General features: G+C 39.3%; 1 protein-coding gene across 14 annotated transcripts in view; it reads right to left on the reverse strand.

The window, feature by feature from the left end:
- The window catches only part of ARHGEF28 (Rho guanine nucleotide exchange factor 28), a 183,240-nt gene that overhangs the window by 120,963 nt on the left and 42,834 nt on the right, over nt 1-19,443 (reverse strand). For 5 of the 14 annotated variants that reach the window (XM_039544704.1, XM_039544701.1, XM_039544703.1 and 2 more), the window contains exons 4-6: nt 16,766-17,059; nt 4,986-5,169; nt 2,809-2,989 (exon numbers count right to left, since the gene is read on the reverse strand). The exons of 1 other annotated variant lie outside the window; for it this stretch is intronic. In XM_039544704.1, the coding sequence (XP_039400638.1) occupies nt 2,809-2,989; nt 4,986-5,169; nt 16,766-17,059 (659 nt within the window). Of the gene's footprint in view, nt 1-2,808; nt 3,003-3,533; nt 3,592-4,985; nt 5,170-15,756; nt 15,805-16,765; nt 17,060-19,443 lie in introns of those variants that run through there. 8 more of the 14 variants (XM_039544706.1, XM_039544709.1, XM_039544710.1 and 5 more) reach the window with 7 other exon arrangements.

The following is a 19,443-nucleotide window of genomic DNA, read 5'->3' on the forward strand; positions in this document are numbered from 1 at the left end:
CTAAGGCCTACTCAAATTTACATCAGCTGCAGGAGTCTCACAGGGACTACCCCACTAGATGAGGCTGAGCTGGACTGCTTTTAAAATTGGCCCAGATTTTAAATAGTATTTAGGTATAGCTGCACTCAGCATTGGCAATGCCTAACTGATTTAGGAGCCCAGATCTCATTTTCAAAAGTGAGATAAGCGCTTAGGAGCCTAAATCCCATTAACTGGCAACCCAAGTCTGAGTTTTTCCTATTCCTGCAGCTAAGGAACAGAAACAGCAACTCAGCTTAGCTCCTCCTTGGGACACCACTAGATTTTTCTGATACTAGGCAACAAAAGGGCTTCCCTATGCAGAGCCTTTAGAAGCAATGACCTAATGCATCATCTCTCCCTTCTCTCTTTTACTGTTTAAATTTGGTCACTAGAAACAAGATTTGTTCTCTCCACTGATGTTCCATAGAGTCCTCTTTCCCCACACTGGTTGCATTCACTAATGTATCAACAGCAGATACACCCAAACACAGCAGCCGTGCAGTCAGACATTTTTAAAGGGAGTAGGGCTACTCAGCCTGCAGGACATCCATTGTCCCTCATGATGAAAACTCAACCCTATCTTGGACTCCCTAACAAAAAAAGCTTCCTTTTGAGCCCCACCACTCAGGTTTCCCCTACTCCCTACATTTGGTGTCAACATGGAATTGTTTATAATATAGTCACATCATCTAAAAATTGGGAGCAGTATCAATACTGCCATTTCCACAGGGATAAGATGGTTCTGAGGATGGGTCCACTGTTCATTCCACCATCTCAGGAAATCTCTCTTCCATTTCTCTGCCCAACATCAGTCCATTCACTAAAAGGAGACAGAATGGCATGAACTAGTTCTAACAACTGAGTTCAAGTAAGCCTCAAAGCTATCAGCAGCCATTTCATGCACAGGAAAACATACAAAACCAAAGGACATTTTACACCACAATGGATTAAAGCCCATTCTGCTCTGCCTGCATCTGGGTCATAGTTATACACTTTGTCTGTGGAGCGATATATAAAGCATCCATGTGCTCATTTATCCATACATTCTCAAGACACTATATGTTAGATATGCAATCTTCATCCTGTGGTAGAAGTGTTGAATGCTGTAAATTCTACATCTATTTCAATATAAGTAGCTACATTGAAATGTTTACTGCCCTCTTCCCTCCTCAGCTTTCAAAGCTGTCAAAATCCCATTAGGAGGACTAGTGGTCCTGACTGACAAAGAAAGAAAAATGTGTTTTTACCCTGTTCTTCCCTTAGCCTAAGTTAGCTAGATCAGACCCACCCACTTGGGGTAATCATTTCTCAAATAGAGTTCATGACAATTTGATTTCCTAAGCTCTGTCTAATATTTAAATTAAAAGATTGTGTGCTTTGGTATAGTGGCTTGTTTCTGCTATCTAGGTTTCACTAAGCCTACCATTAAAATCTTGCATCACTGAAAGGATGATCTCTAGTGGTTTTTCCCAATGAGGAGGAGCTAAGCTACAGAACAGGTCTGTGTCTGTCTTTTCAGGAAGAGGGAAATGGATGACTGGCAGAATGTTTTACTTATCATAACAATCATTGTAGAATTTTGCAACCTTTAATCTAAGAATATTTGCCATGGGCACTTTCAATATGGCACATCGATTAGCATTTTCTCCCTTCCTCCCCCCCCCCCGCCCCCCCAAGTGCTGCAAAAAACACAGGGTTTGATGAGTGCAAGGGATATAAACAATATTACAATCTTTGTCATGATTTTGTTTTTGCCTTAGGAAATCAGGACACCTGTGTGAAAGTTGTTGTACCCAAGTTAGAGCTATGAATCTGGGACCAGTTTTTATATTGGAAAGCCTAGAAATCTAGGGAATGACTAAATATGAATGTCTGTGTTATAAATCAAATGCACAAAACTGGTGTGCAAAGGTCAAAGTATATCATGTATCTCGTTGTTAGTTTAAAAACCTATAACCATTTTGATAAATGCTTAAAAATAAACAAACAACAGAAAAACAAAACATGGAAAAGAAAAGCAAAGACAGAAGGGAAATTTAAGAACAAGAGAGGGGAAAACAATAAATAATAATTTTATGTAACCTTTTAATCCAATAATTTGATATAGACAAAGGCCCAAATTTAGGAAAGCAGTTAAGAACATGTCTAACTTTAAACACATGAATATTCCCATTGAAGTCAATTACACTACTCACCATGCATAAAGTTACACTTGTGCTTAGGTACCTCACTGAATCAAGACTAAAGTGACCAAAATATCGTACAAAAATACAATATAAATGTCAGCTCTTTGGAGCAAGAACTATCTTTCCTCTCTGTGTTTGTACAATGACTAGCATACAATTGGGTCCTGGTCCATGACTGGGGCTCCTTGCTGCCATAAATCGTAACAACAACTTAAAAAAAAATACCTCCCACTACAAAACATGAACACAAATGGAAAAGGCAAGATTAAAAACCAGAGAGAAAGGGTTTTACAAGAAAGATATTTATCATAGGGCCATTCTAAAAACATCTCTGGAAATACAAGAGCTTTATCAAGTACTCCTTTAACATTTCTTCTACACTTCAGTTTCATGCGTGAAAACAACAACTTTAGCACAGATGAAAAGCTAATGACAATAATCCTTTGTCTACAAGACCAACACACTTACCATCCCTAAAACCTGCACGGTTTAAACTAAGAAAGAGTGTGACCCAAGAAAAACATATCAAGTATGAATAGCAAACGGTGCAAATTGTCAAAAAAATATATGTTTCTATGCATTCTGCTAATTTGGCACCAACCTTGTAAAGAAAGGTTCTATCCCAGAAGTATTTCCTGAAGAGCTTAATGTCAGACTCCAGCAAATGTTCTGCAGTGTGATTAAATGTCAGTGTCAGAGTTCCTGATGAATGAACAAACTGTAGGAAAGCACACTCACTGATCTCAGCTCTAGAAATGTCAAACGAGTGACTGCCCTGAAAACTGAAACAACACACTATTTAAATCAAAACATATGCTCTGTGCACAGGTTTAATGAAAAATATAAACACACAGAACTTTCTGTTCTCATTGGTGCACAGCACTTCAAAATTCTAACTTACTGTACAAAAAAAAATATCTAAGGCGGACAATATGAAACATCCATGAAAAACATATCTGGGCAAACAAATAGTTACCAATGAATCCATTCACCATAAGAAAATGCTGTTGTTTCAACCCATCAAAATGAAAAAATGGTTACATTAGGAATAATGGCAGCAAAATAAAACAGCAATACTAAACAACATCTAGTTTTCCCCACTATTGTAAAATAGAAATAGTACCTTTTCCTGTTAATGTTGCCATATATAGTAGCGTGAGGGAACTGGCAGGCTTACTAGCCGATTACAGTGAAAAACAGACAGTCTCTCAAGGGAGCGCTGCACTGTTTGGATGTTACAAACAAATGAGACATTCATAACAAAATGTACTGTACCAGCTTTGTATGTCAATTTCTCATGCAAATTAAAGTAGGCATAATACTCACACAAACTGTATGTTGTGCAGAGCCATAAACAAAAGAGCTTCATTCCAAGACAAAAATGTAACTGAATTCTTGCATCTATTTTTTTTTCTGTTCACTTGTGGCTTTTCATTTCTAATGGGGATTTTCTGATGGTGGAATATGATTTGGTAGTGCAGGGCAAATACAAATACAATGGAGGTCCTAAACTCCATACATCTGAAACTTCAGATAATTAAGGTTCCTGGAAGCTTCAGTCCTGCAAGTTACTGGTCAGGGATGAAGCTCCCTGGCAACTCCAGAAACTTAGCCCTGCCTGGGTTGATACTCAGCACCTTCATTTATCCAAACCTCTGTCTTACAGATGTTTCAGAGTCCTCCAAGACCTTGGTAAAAGTGGGGCTCAATTGTACTTTTTAAAACAAATTTCCTTGCTCTGGTTCCTATCTGCACTTTAGATTATTAAAACAAAAACCTGTAAGAAGTTACTTTGATTTTCACCATTTAAACAGTGTGTGTACTTTTTCACTGCTCCTTTGCATCTCCAGAACTTGGACAATGAAAATAAACTTCCACTTTTGGGAGTAGTCACTTTCATTTTCTAGTTCTGGGTGCACTAGCGCTAGACCAGTGTAGCAATGCTTGAATTGGGCTGCAAACACTACAGGGGGATGAATGTTTAAAGTTACTCAAAAAGCGGTTTTCAATTTATCTTCCCATTTCATGAAGTATTTCTACGAATAACAGATTTTTATAACACGCTTTTCCCCACCAAAACTTGTAACTGGGACTTAGTAAACAATTTTGCCGATGCACAAAAAGGAATAAAACACAACTCCCTCCTTTTTGCCACATTGGTACCGCAGGACTAACAATAGTAAAAATATATTTTTGTCATTAAATTAAGCAGATTTAACTCTGACTATACAGAGGGAGCAGCTCAGAGGAGTAAAAAAAGGTGCCATTTCTACATCACTTTTCAGACTAGAAAAGTATATTAAAGGCTATAAACACTCAGATAATCATGGAAAAACAACTATATGCTACTGTACAATTTTGTGTTGAGGTCCCACAAATCCAAAATAAACAGTGATATTTTTAAAATATTAATTCTTAAAGCAACAGACTTAAGTCAGATGCCAAACCTAAACTATTTACTCCAAAAAGGACAAATAAAATAAATCCCTCATGTATTTATCTAATCAAGCCAGAGTTTAAACTAAATTTAGATTTGTATGTTTGCCATTATATCACTGTTGAAAATGTTACCAATTTTGCCACACACCTAGAATGGAAGACATATATGAAACCTTATTTTAAACAAGAAACACAAGATTTCACACCTAAAACCACAACACTGCCAACAACCAACAGAACAGAAATAAACATTCAGTTTAAACTATTTTGAAATAAACATTTTGCTCTTCAGTTTTAATGGCTAATAGTTTAACAGAGGTAACAGGCCATTACACTCACTTCATGAAGATTTCAACAAGTCTGGAGTGTCCATTCTGTGAAGCCAAATCTAATGGTATTGCTCCACCTTCATTAGGTAAAGCTAATGCCAATGGCCCACCAGGCTGAGATAACAGGAATCGCGAGAGTTTAACCAAGCCCAATCTTCCTGTGAGATGAAGCAGCGTTTCTTTGCGATTAGACTCTAAAAAAACCACATGTGTATTTGTTAGCAAGCATCATATAAATCTTTTCAAAGTTGGTGCAAATACAAAATATATGTAGTCCAAAGATCCACTTATTCCAAAAGTTAAAGAAAATGCTTGGAGTCTGTATTTTCCACATCTCAACTCTCTCTGTGTACAGCATCTAGCACAACGGGGCCCTGATTGCTAACTGGCCCTCTAGGCTCTACTATGCTACAAATTATAAACAACAAGGCAGCTTTCCAGCTGCTTTGCGTTGCCTCAACAGCACAAAACAGCCACAGCTGGGACCAAGAATCTAAAGCAGTTTCTTTACAAGGCATGTGATTTACCCAGTAAGGCTGTTTATAAGTACAGCAGAAGATTCTTAATGATGCAGACATGCAGGTAAAATGTACAGGATGCATTTCTTTCATTTCTCTTTTCAACACGGTGGCTGCACCTGCCTGTTTTTCCTCTCACCTGCCTCTTTGTTCTCTGCTTTTTAATATGTAAACATCAAGGTCAATGGAGGGTGAAGCTTAAAAGATAACAGTGAACAAGACATACTGAGTCTCTTTCTGTCATGTCCTACCCTCACATTTCATAAAGAAAATGCTCGGGCAGCAAATTAAAAAAAAAAAAAAAGTGGGCCTGAAGCTCAGATTTTTCTTCCATTCTGTTCTACACAGGTTTTGAGAGTGCACCTATAACTGTATTATCTGAGTTCCTTCCAGCACTGTAATTACACATCTGTCACATGCTGGTTGTTCTCTCATCCTCTACCCAGAGGGAGAAGCATGTGTAGTGGAGATTTTGGTAGGTTGGTTTTGGTTTTTGTTAAATATACCTGTTGCTATGTGTTTACAGGGGAGGACAAGATCAAACAAATATGCCTTGCACTGGGAGCAGGAAGTGGTGAGGTTTGTGAGAAAGGGAGTTCATTCCACAGTCCCGGCCTGAAGAAGTTTCGGTCTCTGGCACAGACGTCCTTTACTCTTATTCTTGAGAGTTCCATTATGCCAGAGGAGTGAAGTTGACAATCACAGTTTTCATCCTAGAGCTTTAACTGGTATGCTGAGTCAAGCCATGGAGCACTTTAAAGATAAGGACTGAGAGACCCTGAACTTGATTCAAAATTCTATGGGAAGCCAGTGTAGAGAGTGGAGGACAGGTGTGATGTGCTCAGAGTAGCCTGTGTTGTTGAGGAGACATGCTGCAACATGTTGTACTAGTTGATGTTTCCTAACTGCTGAAGGTTTCATGCCCAGGTATAGCATATTTCTGTAGTCTAGATGAGAGGTGAAGAAGGCATGAACAACTGAGGCCAGGTCTTCATCCAACAGGGTGGGACTGAGTGTCCTATACAACTGGAAATGGTAGGGAGGCAGGGAGGGATAGCTCAGTGGTTTGAGCATTGGCCTGCTAAACCCAGGGTTGTGAGCCCCATCCTTGAAGGGGCCATTTAAGGATCTGGGACAAAAATCTAGGGATTGGTCCTGCTTTGAGCAGGGGGTTGGACTAGATGACCTCCTGAGGTCCCTTCTAACTCTGATATTCTATGAAAGCTCTACTCACAGTCATTGCTCTGTGAGAGCTCAGCAGAGCAAGGAATCCAAGACTACAGACTGAACTGATCAATTGCAAACCTTCAATCAAAGGAGACTGCACCTATGCCTGCAAACTCCTCAAAATATTTTCCTCTGACCAGCATCTTGCATTCTGATTTCAACATGGAGTTAAATAAACAGCTATAACTATTAATATGTTTGATATTTCGGGTTAGTCAGTCTATAGTCTTCATAACAACAATCATCAAGGTCCGAAGGAACAAAAATCTCATTTTGGGCCCACTGGTTTATACAATTCAATTTAAACATTATCTCATCAAGTAAGTCCATTTTTCTGAAATAAATAGGATGAAATTCAATAAGGACAAATGCAAAGTACTCCACTTAGGAAGGAACAATCAGTTGCAGACATACAAAATCAGAAATGACTGCCTAGGAAGATGCACTGTGGAAAGGGATCTGGGGATTATAGTGGACCACAAACTAAATATGAGTCAACAATGTAACACAAAAAAAGCTAACATCATTCTGGGATGTATTAGCAGGAGTGTTATAAGCAAGACACAAGAAGTAATTCTTCCGCTCTACTTCATGCTGATTAAGTCTCAACTGGAATATTGTGTCCAGTTCTGGGCACCACATTTCAGGAAGAATGTGGACAAATTGGAAAGAGTCCAGAGAAGAGCAACAAAAATGATTAAAGGTCTAGAAAACATGACTTATGAGGAAAGATTGAAAACATTGGGTTTGTTTAGTCTGGAAGAGAAGACTAAGAGGGGACATGATAACAGTTTTCAAGTACATAAAAGGTTGTTACAAGGAGGAAGAAGAAAAATTGTTTTTCTTAACCTTCGAGGATAGCACAAGAAGCAATGGGCTTAAATTACAGCAAGGGAGGTTCAGGCTGGACATTAGGAAAACCTTCCTAACTGTCAGGGTGGTTAAGCACTGGAATAAATGGCCTAGGGAGGTTGGGGAATCTCCATCATTGGAGATTTTTAAGAGCAGGTTGGACAAACACCTGTCAGGAACGGTCTAGATAATACTTAGTTCTGCCACAAATGCAGGAGACTGGACTAGATGACCTCTTGAGGTCCCTTCCAGTTCTATGATTCTGCTCAATTTGCACAGTCATTTAGAATATGTTACTGTTCTGCCAATGACAATGGAAAGGTGTGATCTGTGATTGGGCTCTGTGTGTGTGTGTATGTGTGTGTAAATAATCCATTAATAAAGAGCAGCAGAAGTCTGTAAAATGTATGCCCCACCACAATAGTTACAACAAATAGAGTGACAGAAAGATGACTCAAAAGAGAGAGACAGGGTAGCTGGTCAAAGAATTAAATAATTATATTACCCAAGAATACTGCTGAATCAACCAGTGCAATCACTGTAACAACAGACAACTACAGTGGCTCAAAATTGAGCATGGGACAGATTCTACCATCAATACAGTGAATAGTTCCTTGCCCTATGATGACATCTTTTATAACTTACCATAGGCATTGCAGTAACTTATTTATTTGTATCTTCAAGACATACAAAAATACATTTTATATTATAAGGTACTTATTACTTAAAAATCACATGATAATTTGGCCAGTCAAACTGCATGACTGGCTCAACATTAATCACGCTATACCACTTAAAGAAAACACTTTGAACAACACACCTGGCTCTGTAACAAAAACTCAGCCCACTATAATTGCACTGGGGGAGGAAAAATGAAATTTAACAAAAATCATCCCGTACGTTAAGTTTAAGGTAAACTAGGTAGTTACTACATTTGTGTGGGAGTTCTCAAAAGTGACCACTGCGCTTGGGTGCCCCAACTGTTGGGTGATCCACCCCAAGACACCTTGTGCCTGATTTTCCACAATACTGAGCTCCTTTAAAAGTCCCCAGAAATCTAGGTACTCAGAATTGATGAACTAATCACTTGTGAAAAGTTAGGAACAACAACAAATACTGCCCAGAACAAAGAGGAAATGAATCTTTCCACCCCATATCATCTAAGCACATCTCAGAGGACTTGAGAATGGCCATGGCCACCTCTAGTCTATTTTTTTTTCTGCCTTGAAAAATAATCATGCTTAAAATGGGCAAGATCCTGTTTTATCAGTATATTTTAATAGGTTTAATAATCCTGGATTTTCATGGCTTCTTAGAAGCTGAAAGATAATCTGCTTCCATACCAAGGGTCAAATTCTGACTGCTCAGTGCTCAAAGGTTCACTCCAAAACTCACACCAAGTGATGACAGCATGGGCAGAACTTGAGGAAGTTTTGAAAATTTACAGACTGGCAAAAGGAAAAATGAAAAGAGAAAGAAAAATGAAAAAAGTGGGTGGGACAAAAAAAAACCCAAACAAACCTGGGCATCATTCATTCTATTGCATTCAGTTGAAAAAGAAGGGGGGGCGAGACAAGACTGGGGGAAGTTTAAATTAAAAAATGCAAAGATCTGAAAAGGCAAACGCTCTTTGGAAAAGTTTTCAGTTTTGAGAAAAGGCCATTTTTCATTAAAGAACTATTCCCTCTCCCCTCCAAGATCTGAATGAAAGATTTCAACTATTTCTAAGCATAACAATATGGCAGTTGTTTAATAAAGGCCTAGATGCTGCAAAAAAAGGTGGTGTTGGGGAGGGGATATGCCAGCTAGACCTTGTTTTGCATCAGATCTTGATTCTGCTGCCAAAACACTGTGTTCAAGTGATAAAAATCTGAGCCAAACAATCTGTTTTAAACATTAAATAAATCCTTTTGTTCTTACTGCACCTGAATCCCTTCCTCTGTCCAAAACAATAAAAGAACAAAACAAATATTTCTCTGACAGAAATGACTAAGCTCTTTCTGGGCTATGAACCTCATTCATTTCCTGGAAGGAGACTGAAAACTCCAGACTTGTAACTTGAAGAGAAGACTGAGACACCACAACAGGCCGACAGTTTTTCCTGGCTCCATCTTCCTATGAACTCCTAATGCATTGTCAGGCCTTTACATTAGATAAGAGATTGTTTATAAAATGTTCTTCAGTATACCGCAGTCCTGAAAAACTTACACACATACTTATCTTTACACATTGTGAATAGTCATGTGAGTTGAATTCAGTGTGATTAATCACAGCTGGGTGAGTAAGTCTTTGCAGGATCACAGCCTTAGTTAGTGCCATGTGATTAGACTGGATGACCTCTGATTGTCCAATACCACAACCCCCTACAATAACCTTGTGACCCCTCCACAACTCTTTTTTGGTCAGGATCCCTATAATTACAACACTATAAATAGCTGAAATCATGAAAATTACAATTTAAAAAATCGTATGACCATGAAATGACCATGAATTTGGTAGGGCCCTAATGATAATAGAGGCACAGCACATAATCTCCCACATGCAGTCATCAGGGGATTTCACACACAGGCCAAATCTGCCCTAGAAACTTTTCTCAATATAGCAATGTCAGTTACAGGTACAAATTTTTTGTGACATTTCTATCCCAGCAAACTCCACTAGTGTAGCTACAGTTATACCAACATAAAAGTTATTTTGCCTGTATAGTTTATTTCACTCAGGGTGCAGATATATGCTATACCAGAAAAAGTACTTGTTTGTTCCATCTACGCTAGGAGGGTTTGCTACTGTGCCAGCAAACCTTCTCTAGTGTAGCCACAGCTTCAATTAAGTTTGCTTGTTTGGGCAATTCCAACAAGTTGTGAGGCAACACAAGAGGTCTGTTAGCAGAATGGCTACTATAGAAATGGAAGGGAAATATCAAACACATTTAAAAGTTGTCTAGCTTATTATTGTTGCTGTTATTGTCTACTGAGCACTGAAAATGTGCCTAATGCGGAGAGTTTAAGATCTCAAAAACAAATATCGAGAAGACAATAGAAACTGCCATAATGGAGCAGACCCAAGGCCCATCCAGTTCAATAACCCATCTCCATCAGAGGCTAGTACCAGATGTTGCTGAGGAAGATGCAAGAAACCTGCTAATCCCCAGTAGTCAGAGATTGGCTTAACCACAGAAATATTAAGCCTGTTTCAAAATTTGTTAGCACTAGCAACTGTAACTTTCATTTTTTTTAAAAAGCAACAAAGAGTCCTGTGGCGCCTTATAGACTAACAGATGTATTGGAGCATGAGCTTTCATGGGTGAATACTCACTTCGTCAGACACGTGGTGGAAATTTCCAGAGGCAGGTATAAATAACCACATGCATGTGACGAAGTGGGTATTCACCCACGAAAGCTTATGCTCCAATATGTCTGTTAGTCTATAAGGTGCCACAGGACTCTTTGTTGCTTTTTACAGATCCAGACTAACACGGCTACCCCTCTGATATTTTCATTATTTTTTTTTGGTTCTCTCTACAAATGTCAAATCCCTTTTTGAACAGCCCTTTAAAAACTGAGATGGGGTGGGGGTATAGAGTGGGGGATAGCAGAAATCTCTTCCATGCTAACTAAATTATGCATTCAGTATTTTCCCAAATCCTTGAAGGAGAACACGAGTTTTGCCAATTCCCCCACCTTTCTTTCTCAAAATACCAAATTTTAATGCAAATTAAGTGAGAAAGTCATATACACAAATGTTTTGTTCAATTTAGAGCAAGGATACAATGTGGATAAGCTGGGTGTGAATAGCTGAGACTTATCAGGAATGGCTACTATCACAGGAAGTACTAGTAAAGAGAATTTCGCCAGTAAACAAAGAAAAATAGATAAAGTCTAAAATGTCACAAGATAATGAATACCATTCAGAAAAGTAGATGATAAATGCAGTGGGTGTGAATTTTCTACCAGCTTCTCCTACAAGAGCTATTCCTAAGAAATAATTATGACATATTTATGAAATAGGAAATCAGTGTTGTTTATGATAGAAAATTAAATATGAGCATAGGCTACTTCCTTTGCTATATCTATAATTGATTTTCAAGGTGAATAATATTCATGAAAATTCAGAAACAGAAAATGCTGTTGCTTCTACTAATGGTTCCAAACTTTGAAGAACATTATTTACCTTGAAAATTATTATGGTTTGTGACAAAGTAAGTAGCAAATGTTCTTATTTCATTAATAGCACAGTTACAGTCATCCAGACAATCTTAGCTCCACCCTGCAGCAGACCTCTGAAAACATCCATCTATCTCCCATGGGTCTACAAACTGTAAGGGTGAGTCCCACAGCCTGTTCCCCACAAATCCTACCCCACCAACAAAACAGGGAACACACTGTGCAGGGATCCTTGCGGAGATTTTCTTGCCTGGCCCAGACCTCTCCCACAGGTTTGTGCCCACGGGACGGGGCAATTTGGGCTGATAGGTTTCTTTCAGCAATTTCTACAGAGCCCTTAATCTCTATTCTGCTCTACAGGGGTTTTCTATAAAGGGAATAAAAAGTACCTACCACAGGAAGTATTTTAAAATATGAATTCTAGAGCTGCTTGAAAAAAATCCAATTTTTTTAAACAAATTGATAAAAAAGGGAAACATTCTCTCATTTTTTGGCCAGTTCTAATAAATTCTGTGCCTTAATCCACCTTAGTGATTAGCATCCTGCAGGGTTTCTTTTTCAGAAATAAAGGCTACATTTTTTTTAAAGGGTATTTGAACACATGGAGTCTCCTTTAGCTCTGGTTGCAACTATGAAGCAGAACATCACGACCCCTCATGTATTATGTATGTGGGTAGCTGGTGACATTGCTTTCTGTGTGTGCAAACAGTCACTTATTACAATAATAATTTATGCTTCCTGAAAGGTTCATGCTTTTATTAACTGTTCCTTTTTTCAAGTTTAAATAATGCAGCTAACAAGTTCTGACCTGTGTGACTGTATTAAATTCCTGGATTGTTTAGAACACTCAGTAGCCAATTCAATTCCTCCCTTTATCCAGCCCATTTTATACACTTACAAAGGGATTACAAGAACTGGTTCCAAATACCAAAACTCTTATGAATAAATTATTCTTTTGACTGTATTTCCATCAAACCATATGTCTCTAAATACTCATTAAAAAAATGAGGTCCAAAAACACCATAAGGTAGAATAATTTCCTCCATCAATGTCATTCTAAAGTCATTTTCTTTGAATAAACACTCTGGGAATCGATAACAGCAGCCCTTTGAAAACGAACTATTCAAACAAACAGCTCTTTTGTCTGATAAATGTGTGGTCCTAATGTAGGTACAGTACTCTTACAGTAACTGATAAGCAACCAATTAGTGAACAAATCATGTATATTAGTAGCTCTCAACCTGTTAAGAAGTTAAGATACTAGTTATACAATAATTTTTTAAAAGAAACATAAGAAACAAAATAAAACCATACACATAGAAATGAGAGGAAAAGGATACAGTGAAGGGAAAAGGAAAAAAACATGCAGTGTAGACAAAGAAGTTGACAGAAATAAAGTCAATCAGCTTATATGCCATGTGCGCAGGGGACTGGACTAGATGACCTCTCAAGGTCCCTTCCAGTCCTATGATTCTATGCACACAAGCACACGCACACGCACACAATGCTGCTCAGTAATTTGTAAACTTGACAAGTAGTGTGAGAGAGATGCTCCCAAACAACTGACATTACATGCTCTTTGGGACAAGGACTGCCTTCTGGTTGGGTGTTCACACAGAGTTTAGCACAATGGGACCCTGATCAATGTTTGGAGCGGGGTCCCCAGGCACTAATGAAATGCAAATAATGAATAATAAGGGACCCATTCAGACATATTTCATTGGAGCATGTGCTAAAAAGGGTCAAGAATAAGAGCTCATATAGGTTATGAAAAAGCAACCCAGTATAACTACAACAATGTAGCTAGTACAAATGCCCATGATGTACAGGGCCGGTGCAACCATTTAGGCAACCGGCACTAGGATTTGGGGGGCGGCATTTTCTTCGGCAGCGACCACAGAGGCCGGATCTTCAGCCGACCCGGTCGCTGCTGGCATTTAGGCGGAGGGAGCTGGGGCAGGGGAGCGTGGGGAGGGCCGCCTGCAGCAAGTAAAGGGAGAGGGGGCGGCACGCAGGAGAACTCCCCACCCCAGCTCACCCCTGCTCTGCCTCCACCCTGAGCACGCCGTGGCTGCTTCAGTTCTCCCGCCTCCCAGGCTTGCAGCGCCAATCAGCTTAGGCGCCGCAAGCCTGGGAGACGGGAGAAGTAAAGCAGCGACAGCGTGCTCGGGGTTCTCGTGTTCATGCGCGGAGCAGGGGTGAGCTGCCACAGCGGGGAGGGCGCCTCAGGGTGGGGGCTCGGGGAGGGCGCAAGGTGGAAGTTTCGCCTAGGGCACGAAACATCCTTGCACCAGCCCTGATGATGTAGAGACACTGCAACAGTACAAACAGGAATTGCACTGGTCAATTCACACCAGTTAGTTAGCAGAGCAAGGTTCAACTTACCATTGCAGTGCACCTACAATGTGGGGTTTGAAGCGCTGTAGCTACACTGGTGTACATACCCTGGTGCAAAAAAAAAAAAAAAAAACAAGTGACAGCTGTATAGAATAGTGACACTGTGAGAAAAGCTGTTCAGAACACTGCAAATCAGAAGGGATCAGCAGGAGTAATCAGAGTTCATTTTCCTGAGTGAATAGATATATTCTCTTCTTGACTCTTGTATATCATTCCGTGTTAGCAAGAGATCTGCACACATGTGGAGAGAAGAATGTACCTTATCATGCCAAATAAATACAATTAAAGCCCTTGCAGTATTATGTGTGCTACATTCCTGACTATAGAAATGAGGGCCCCCACCAACTGTGCTACCAGTTGTGGGGAGTTTTATTCAGGAACCAGCAACAAGAGAATCACTGCTAACTTTAACAACCATGACACAGGTATAAGGTGAGAGGTGGTTTCACAGATAGATAATTACCACATTACAGACTGTCACCACTGCCTTGAAATGCACCCAGAAGCAAACAGGAAGTCAGTACCAAACTTTAAGTAAGGCTGTTATGTGCTCAGAAGAGGTATCCTGCACATGCTGATGATTCCATGTGGTCTTCAAGGGGGATGGACTAGCTATTGACCATTAGTTACTGGCTAAGACAGAATCACAGGTTACAGGGAAAATCTAAAACATAGAAAGTATCCACACAACACAACTGATGATGAAACATATTTCGGGCAAAGTGATCCCATATTTCAAACAATTACATTTAATGCAGTAGTTGGGACACATTTCCCAGCTTTATCACTGCATTTGAGGCTTGTCAGTCTAAAACAAAGTGGAAAGCACGTGCAAAAGGTATGAAAACAAAAGGTAAAGTGAAGCCCTTTCAGACTCTTCTGGTAGTGAGTAGTGCAATATGCAATGAAAGGAACATTTTGAAGTGAACTTGCTGGACAATAACTAAAACTTAAAGAAACAGTCCAGTGATATTTAGATGGAAGCTGCTATTTTCACAGGAGTGCCTAATACTGGCTGAGACGGTCTCATGACCCTATGACTTTAAAACTCAGTAGGCCTAGTAGAAGTAAGTGAAGCTGCAGCATGTTTAGTGTGAGCAGATGCCATGCAAGTGTCCCAACGCAGCTCTGGCTTTCTACCTCCGGATATAGCTCTGTCTACTGATATTTTAGTCATGGGCCTCGCCAGGACCCCAAACTGAAACCCACTGAAGTAAAGAGAAGATTCCCATTGCCTTCTGTGGCCTTGGATCAAGCCCTTGATTAGAAACTATGCTCAACCACAATGTAGTTTAGTTATGTGAACCAATGTTTACTACACATGAGAAGGAAACAACGGAACACACTCTTTCTTATTGCCTAAGCCAGCAACTCACCATACATGTGTGCACTGATTCAATGCACCACACACGCCACTCTACCTTTAAAAAAAAACCTCTTCAGGTATATCCCTAATATCAAATTTTGTAGGGAAAAATAATCTTATGAATTTAAATTCATTTTTTAAAACAGATTTCCAATGTCCTGAAAAACCTTTTTACGAAAAGAACACCCCAGAGCAGTATGAAATCCACTACTATCTACAGACTTAGTGGAATTAGAAAAATCTTGAAACAATTCTCACCCAATAAATAGAACGGGGTGAAATTCAGTGGTTTGGTTTCTCAAATGTCTTTTTTCATCTTAGGTTCACATGGGGTTGCTTGTCCTCAAATTTTGAACAATTTCAAGTACTCAGAACAAAACTCAGCCAAATGTACCAGACTGTCAGTGGAAAACACGTGAAGCCATCAAGTTTCACATGGCTTACAAGCAAAGCTATAAATCAGCTGGGTCTAAAGAAAAAATTCATGCTCCTCAGCAAACCTAACCCCAGTTGTGTGTTTCTAATGAAACCTGAGACCGACGTTTCACCTGATTTGATTACAAAAGTTTTAGTAATATTGCTCAAATAAAGTACTGTGGCTATTTTTCATTCTACGTTCTTTCAGCACACAACCAGACACTAAAAAATCCCATGCTTCCCTAGCAGAGCATATTCATATATTAATGATGAGTCCATCTTGTGCAGGGGTGACCCTGAAACCTATGGAATACTTATTCTTCAAGGGGTTAATGCAATCCTAAGTGAGGCATCACTATTGATTGTACTGTGGTAAACAATATGCATAGTCACTGGGTTAGAATTCCTGTTCTGAGACATTCTTTTGCCTGTTTCATGACATCATAATTTGTTTACATCTTCTTTTGTTGGTGTAACTTGTTTTTTCTTTTTTAATATTTCATCAGTTTGGAATCAAGGTGGAGACACTTCATTATTATAATCCTTGGGTTTTTTTTGAAGTGCCAACTATGTCATCAGTTGTAGACAGGCATTATTCATCAAAAGGACTAAATTCACAGTGAGAGTCAAGGTACAAAGGGTTCTTTGACAGACTGAATTACAATAACAATGTGATGCTACAGGAAAAAACTGAAGCCTTGATTTCCCTTATGACGGGGAACTTATGTTCAGAGAACAGTAAAATAAACCACAGGGATGTGGAATCTGCTATGAAAGGTCACAAACACTAGTATGAATTGTACAGGTACAAGCAAATTACAGTTAAAAGCTTTTAAATGAAAAATCCTACCGTCTTCTGAACAATTTCCAAGGATGTTCCATGTAGGTGGCAGCTCTTCATGAGCTATGGCCAGCATCATATCATGATCCAATGACTGCAAATCTTCCACAGTTAGCCCAAACTTACTGAGTAGTGTCTGGTGACTAGTAGAAGTGACGCAGTCAAAGTGGCTAACCAGAAAATGAGATAACTTGCAAGACAGATTCTGTTTGTAAGTGACAGAACAGCAGCCCAGGGTCACAGGAGAATATCCCTTCGTGTACATGACCACAGAGACTGAAACTGCTTCTTGGCATCCATGGCCTGAAATATAATGTAGATTAATTATTAACACATTAGCTACTTTTAGAATATATATTGCTCTTCCCTCATCTCTTTTTTAACCTAAGAAATACTTTGAAAATGTATCTGAAGTTGCTATATTTTACTTCCCTCCATTTAAATCCAGTTGTTAAAGGGAATCTATCAATCACCTTTGGTCACAAATTTAAAACTAACTATACTGTTAACAAATGTCCTCCCAGTTATACTGATGTATTTGGTTTCAAAACCAGCCTTTCCCGTCCTGGGTACTTTAACATGGTCTGCTTAAAAACACTTGTCAGATTACTGTAAGTGCTGAATGCCCCAATTCAAAAGCATGAGGTGGCTTAGGGCATTTTGGCACCTACAGTAATTTAAGCGGGGGGAAAAAGATGGGAAATGGTAAATTTAAATTATCTGAGTCCTAGAATTCCTTTAACAGTCTTGGTTCTACCCTGTAGAGTCCTCAGTATTCATCAGCAGGACTGAAAGTGAGAGACAGGTAGGTGGTCATTGGAAGACCACATCCGAGCATGGGTGCTAGGTGAACAGATCCCAGCATGCAGATTTTGGGGCCATGCACAGCTAGGTACCTCCAACCCCATACCCAAAGCACATCTGCCAGGTCACAGTGAGTAAGGGTAAGGAGGGGGGAACAGAACTGGGAGCAGTGAATGGATGGGGCAGCATATGTCACCTGCAGGGTAGCAGCTGTTGGCATGTAAATTAAAGATGCAACAGTCATCTGAATGGAACATTACAACTTTCAGTGTAGGACCAGTATAGATGGTGAGTTGCCCCAGTGGCAATTTTTTCTATACCTCCATTCTGCTCCCCTAGCAAGATCAACCCTTTATTTGTGACTGTTGTCACCGATCACGGAAGCAGTTTTTTGGGTCAGAAGCAAAAAAAAAAAAAAAAGATAACAGCAAAGAAAGGGATTCCTGAGGGACAAGGAGAGCGAGCACTGGGTTTTATTTATTTTTAACGTGGATTTTATACCCACTGATCTCCCTAGAAGCTTTCCACAAATGTATGTCTCTATTTATGCAACCACATTTTTGACAACACTGATTTAAAGCAGTTTTAAGTTTTCAATTTACAGCTGGAATTTTCAGAGGTGTCCAGCTGTGTTAGGAGCCCACTCTCCTCAGGCTCTTTTGAAAACCCCAGGGTTAGGTTCTAAATCTGAGCTGGCATACTGACATCTTAGAAATATCTCTACAAGAGTTGTGCACTGTTCTTATACATCTCACATGAGTGAACGCTGAAACCTTCTGATACTATTTTAAAGGGGAGATTTCAAAACAATGTAGGTATGCATCTAATTTCTGCATACTACTACTACTACTACTACAATTGCTCATACAAATCAGTTAACACACAAGAAAATGGGCAAGTAAACAAGAAACAGTGATAGCAGTGGTCTTTAAACATAAAATGATACAAAGTATTTTTATTTGGCAATTTTGCTAAGTAAAGTTTTGTTACAATATAAAGACTATTCAACTGTCAATCTCTGTTTTACTCTCCCATTATCTTCTATAGGAATAGGTAGCAGGTTGAGTGTAGTCTATGGCCCTATGTTTTTATTTCTTGTCCACAAACAATTTAAAAACAAATTCATTCCTCTATAAAAAATTAGTTGGATACCCTGGAATAAAACATGACATTACATTTCTTCCATTTTATTCCATGATAATCTCTTCCCATTTAATGAATTAAAGAAGCAGACATGGGACAGCACAAAATTTTTCCTTTTAATCAACTGCCAGTTTTCAGAATCTAAATCTCCTCTAGTTATTGCATAAGTAAATAGGAACGAGTAACAAGCAGAGTCTAATGCACTGGCAGATTGTATTTATATCTGCTATTTGTTAACAAATGGAAAGGTCACAAGTCGTATTTTTTTTTTAAAAAACCAACCGGTTTCTAGCAGCCAAGGGGAAAATCTCTTTTTAAGGCAGTAAGTGGGGTGTTCGGCTAGTCCAAGTTCACACCCTTCATTGTGAAGCACCAATATCATACGTTTGCATCCCACTCCCCTTCCACATGTATCATCAGCTAAGGCAATGTTCCAAATACAAGCGGTGACAACTTCCTACTACAAGACTTCAAATCAGAAGAGAGAATTAAGAAGTGATGCTCCCCAGGACTGCACCTGGGTGCCACACTAATTCCAGAAGTCAAATAACTTTGGGCATTTCTCACCCCACCAGAAACAAGAGGGTTTACTTGCTCACCAACAAGTGTGTTTCCCATTCTTTTTTCTTCCTTCCCCAAAGAACAACCCAAAGAAACAAGCACTTAAAATGCAGAGGCAGGTCTAGGCACTTAACCTGAACCCTGCCTCCTTGGATCTACCTCCCATAATATAATCTCTT

Source organism: Mauremys reevesii, linkage group 6, assembly GCF_016161935.1.
Source record: "Mauremys reevesii isolate NIE-2019 linkage group 6, ASM1616193v1, whole genome shotgun sequence".
Lineage (NCBI taxonomy): Eukaryota > Metazoa > Chordata > Testudines > Geoemydidae > Mauremys > Mauremys reevesii.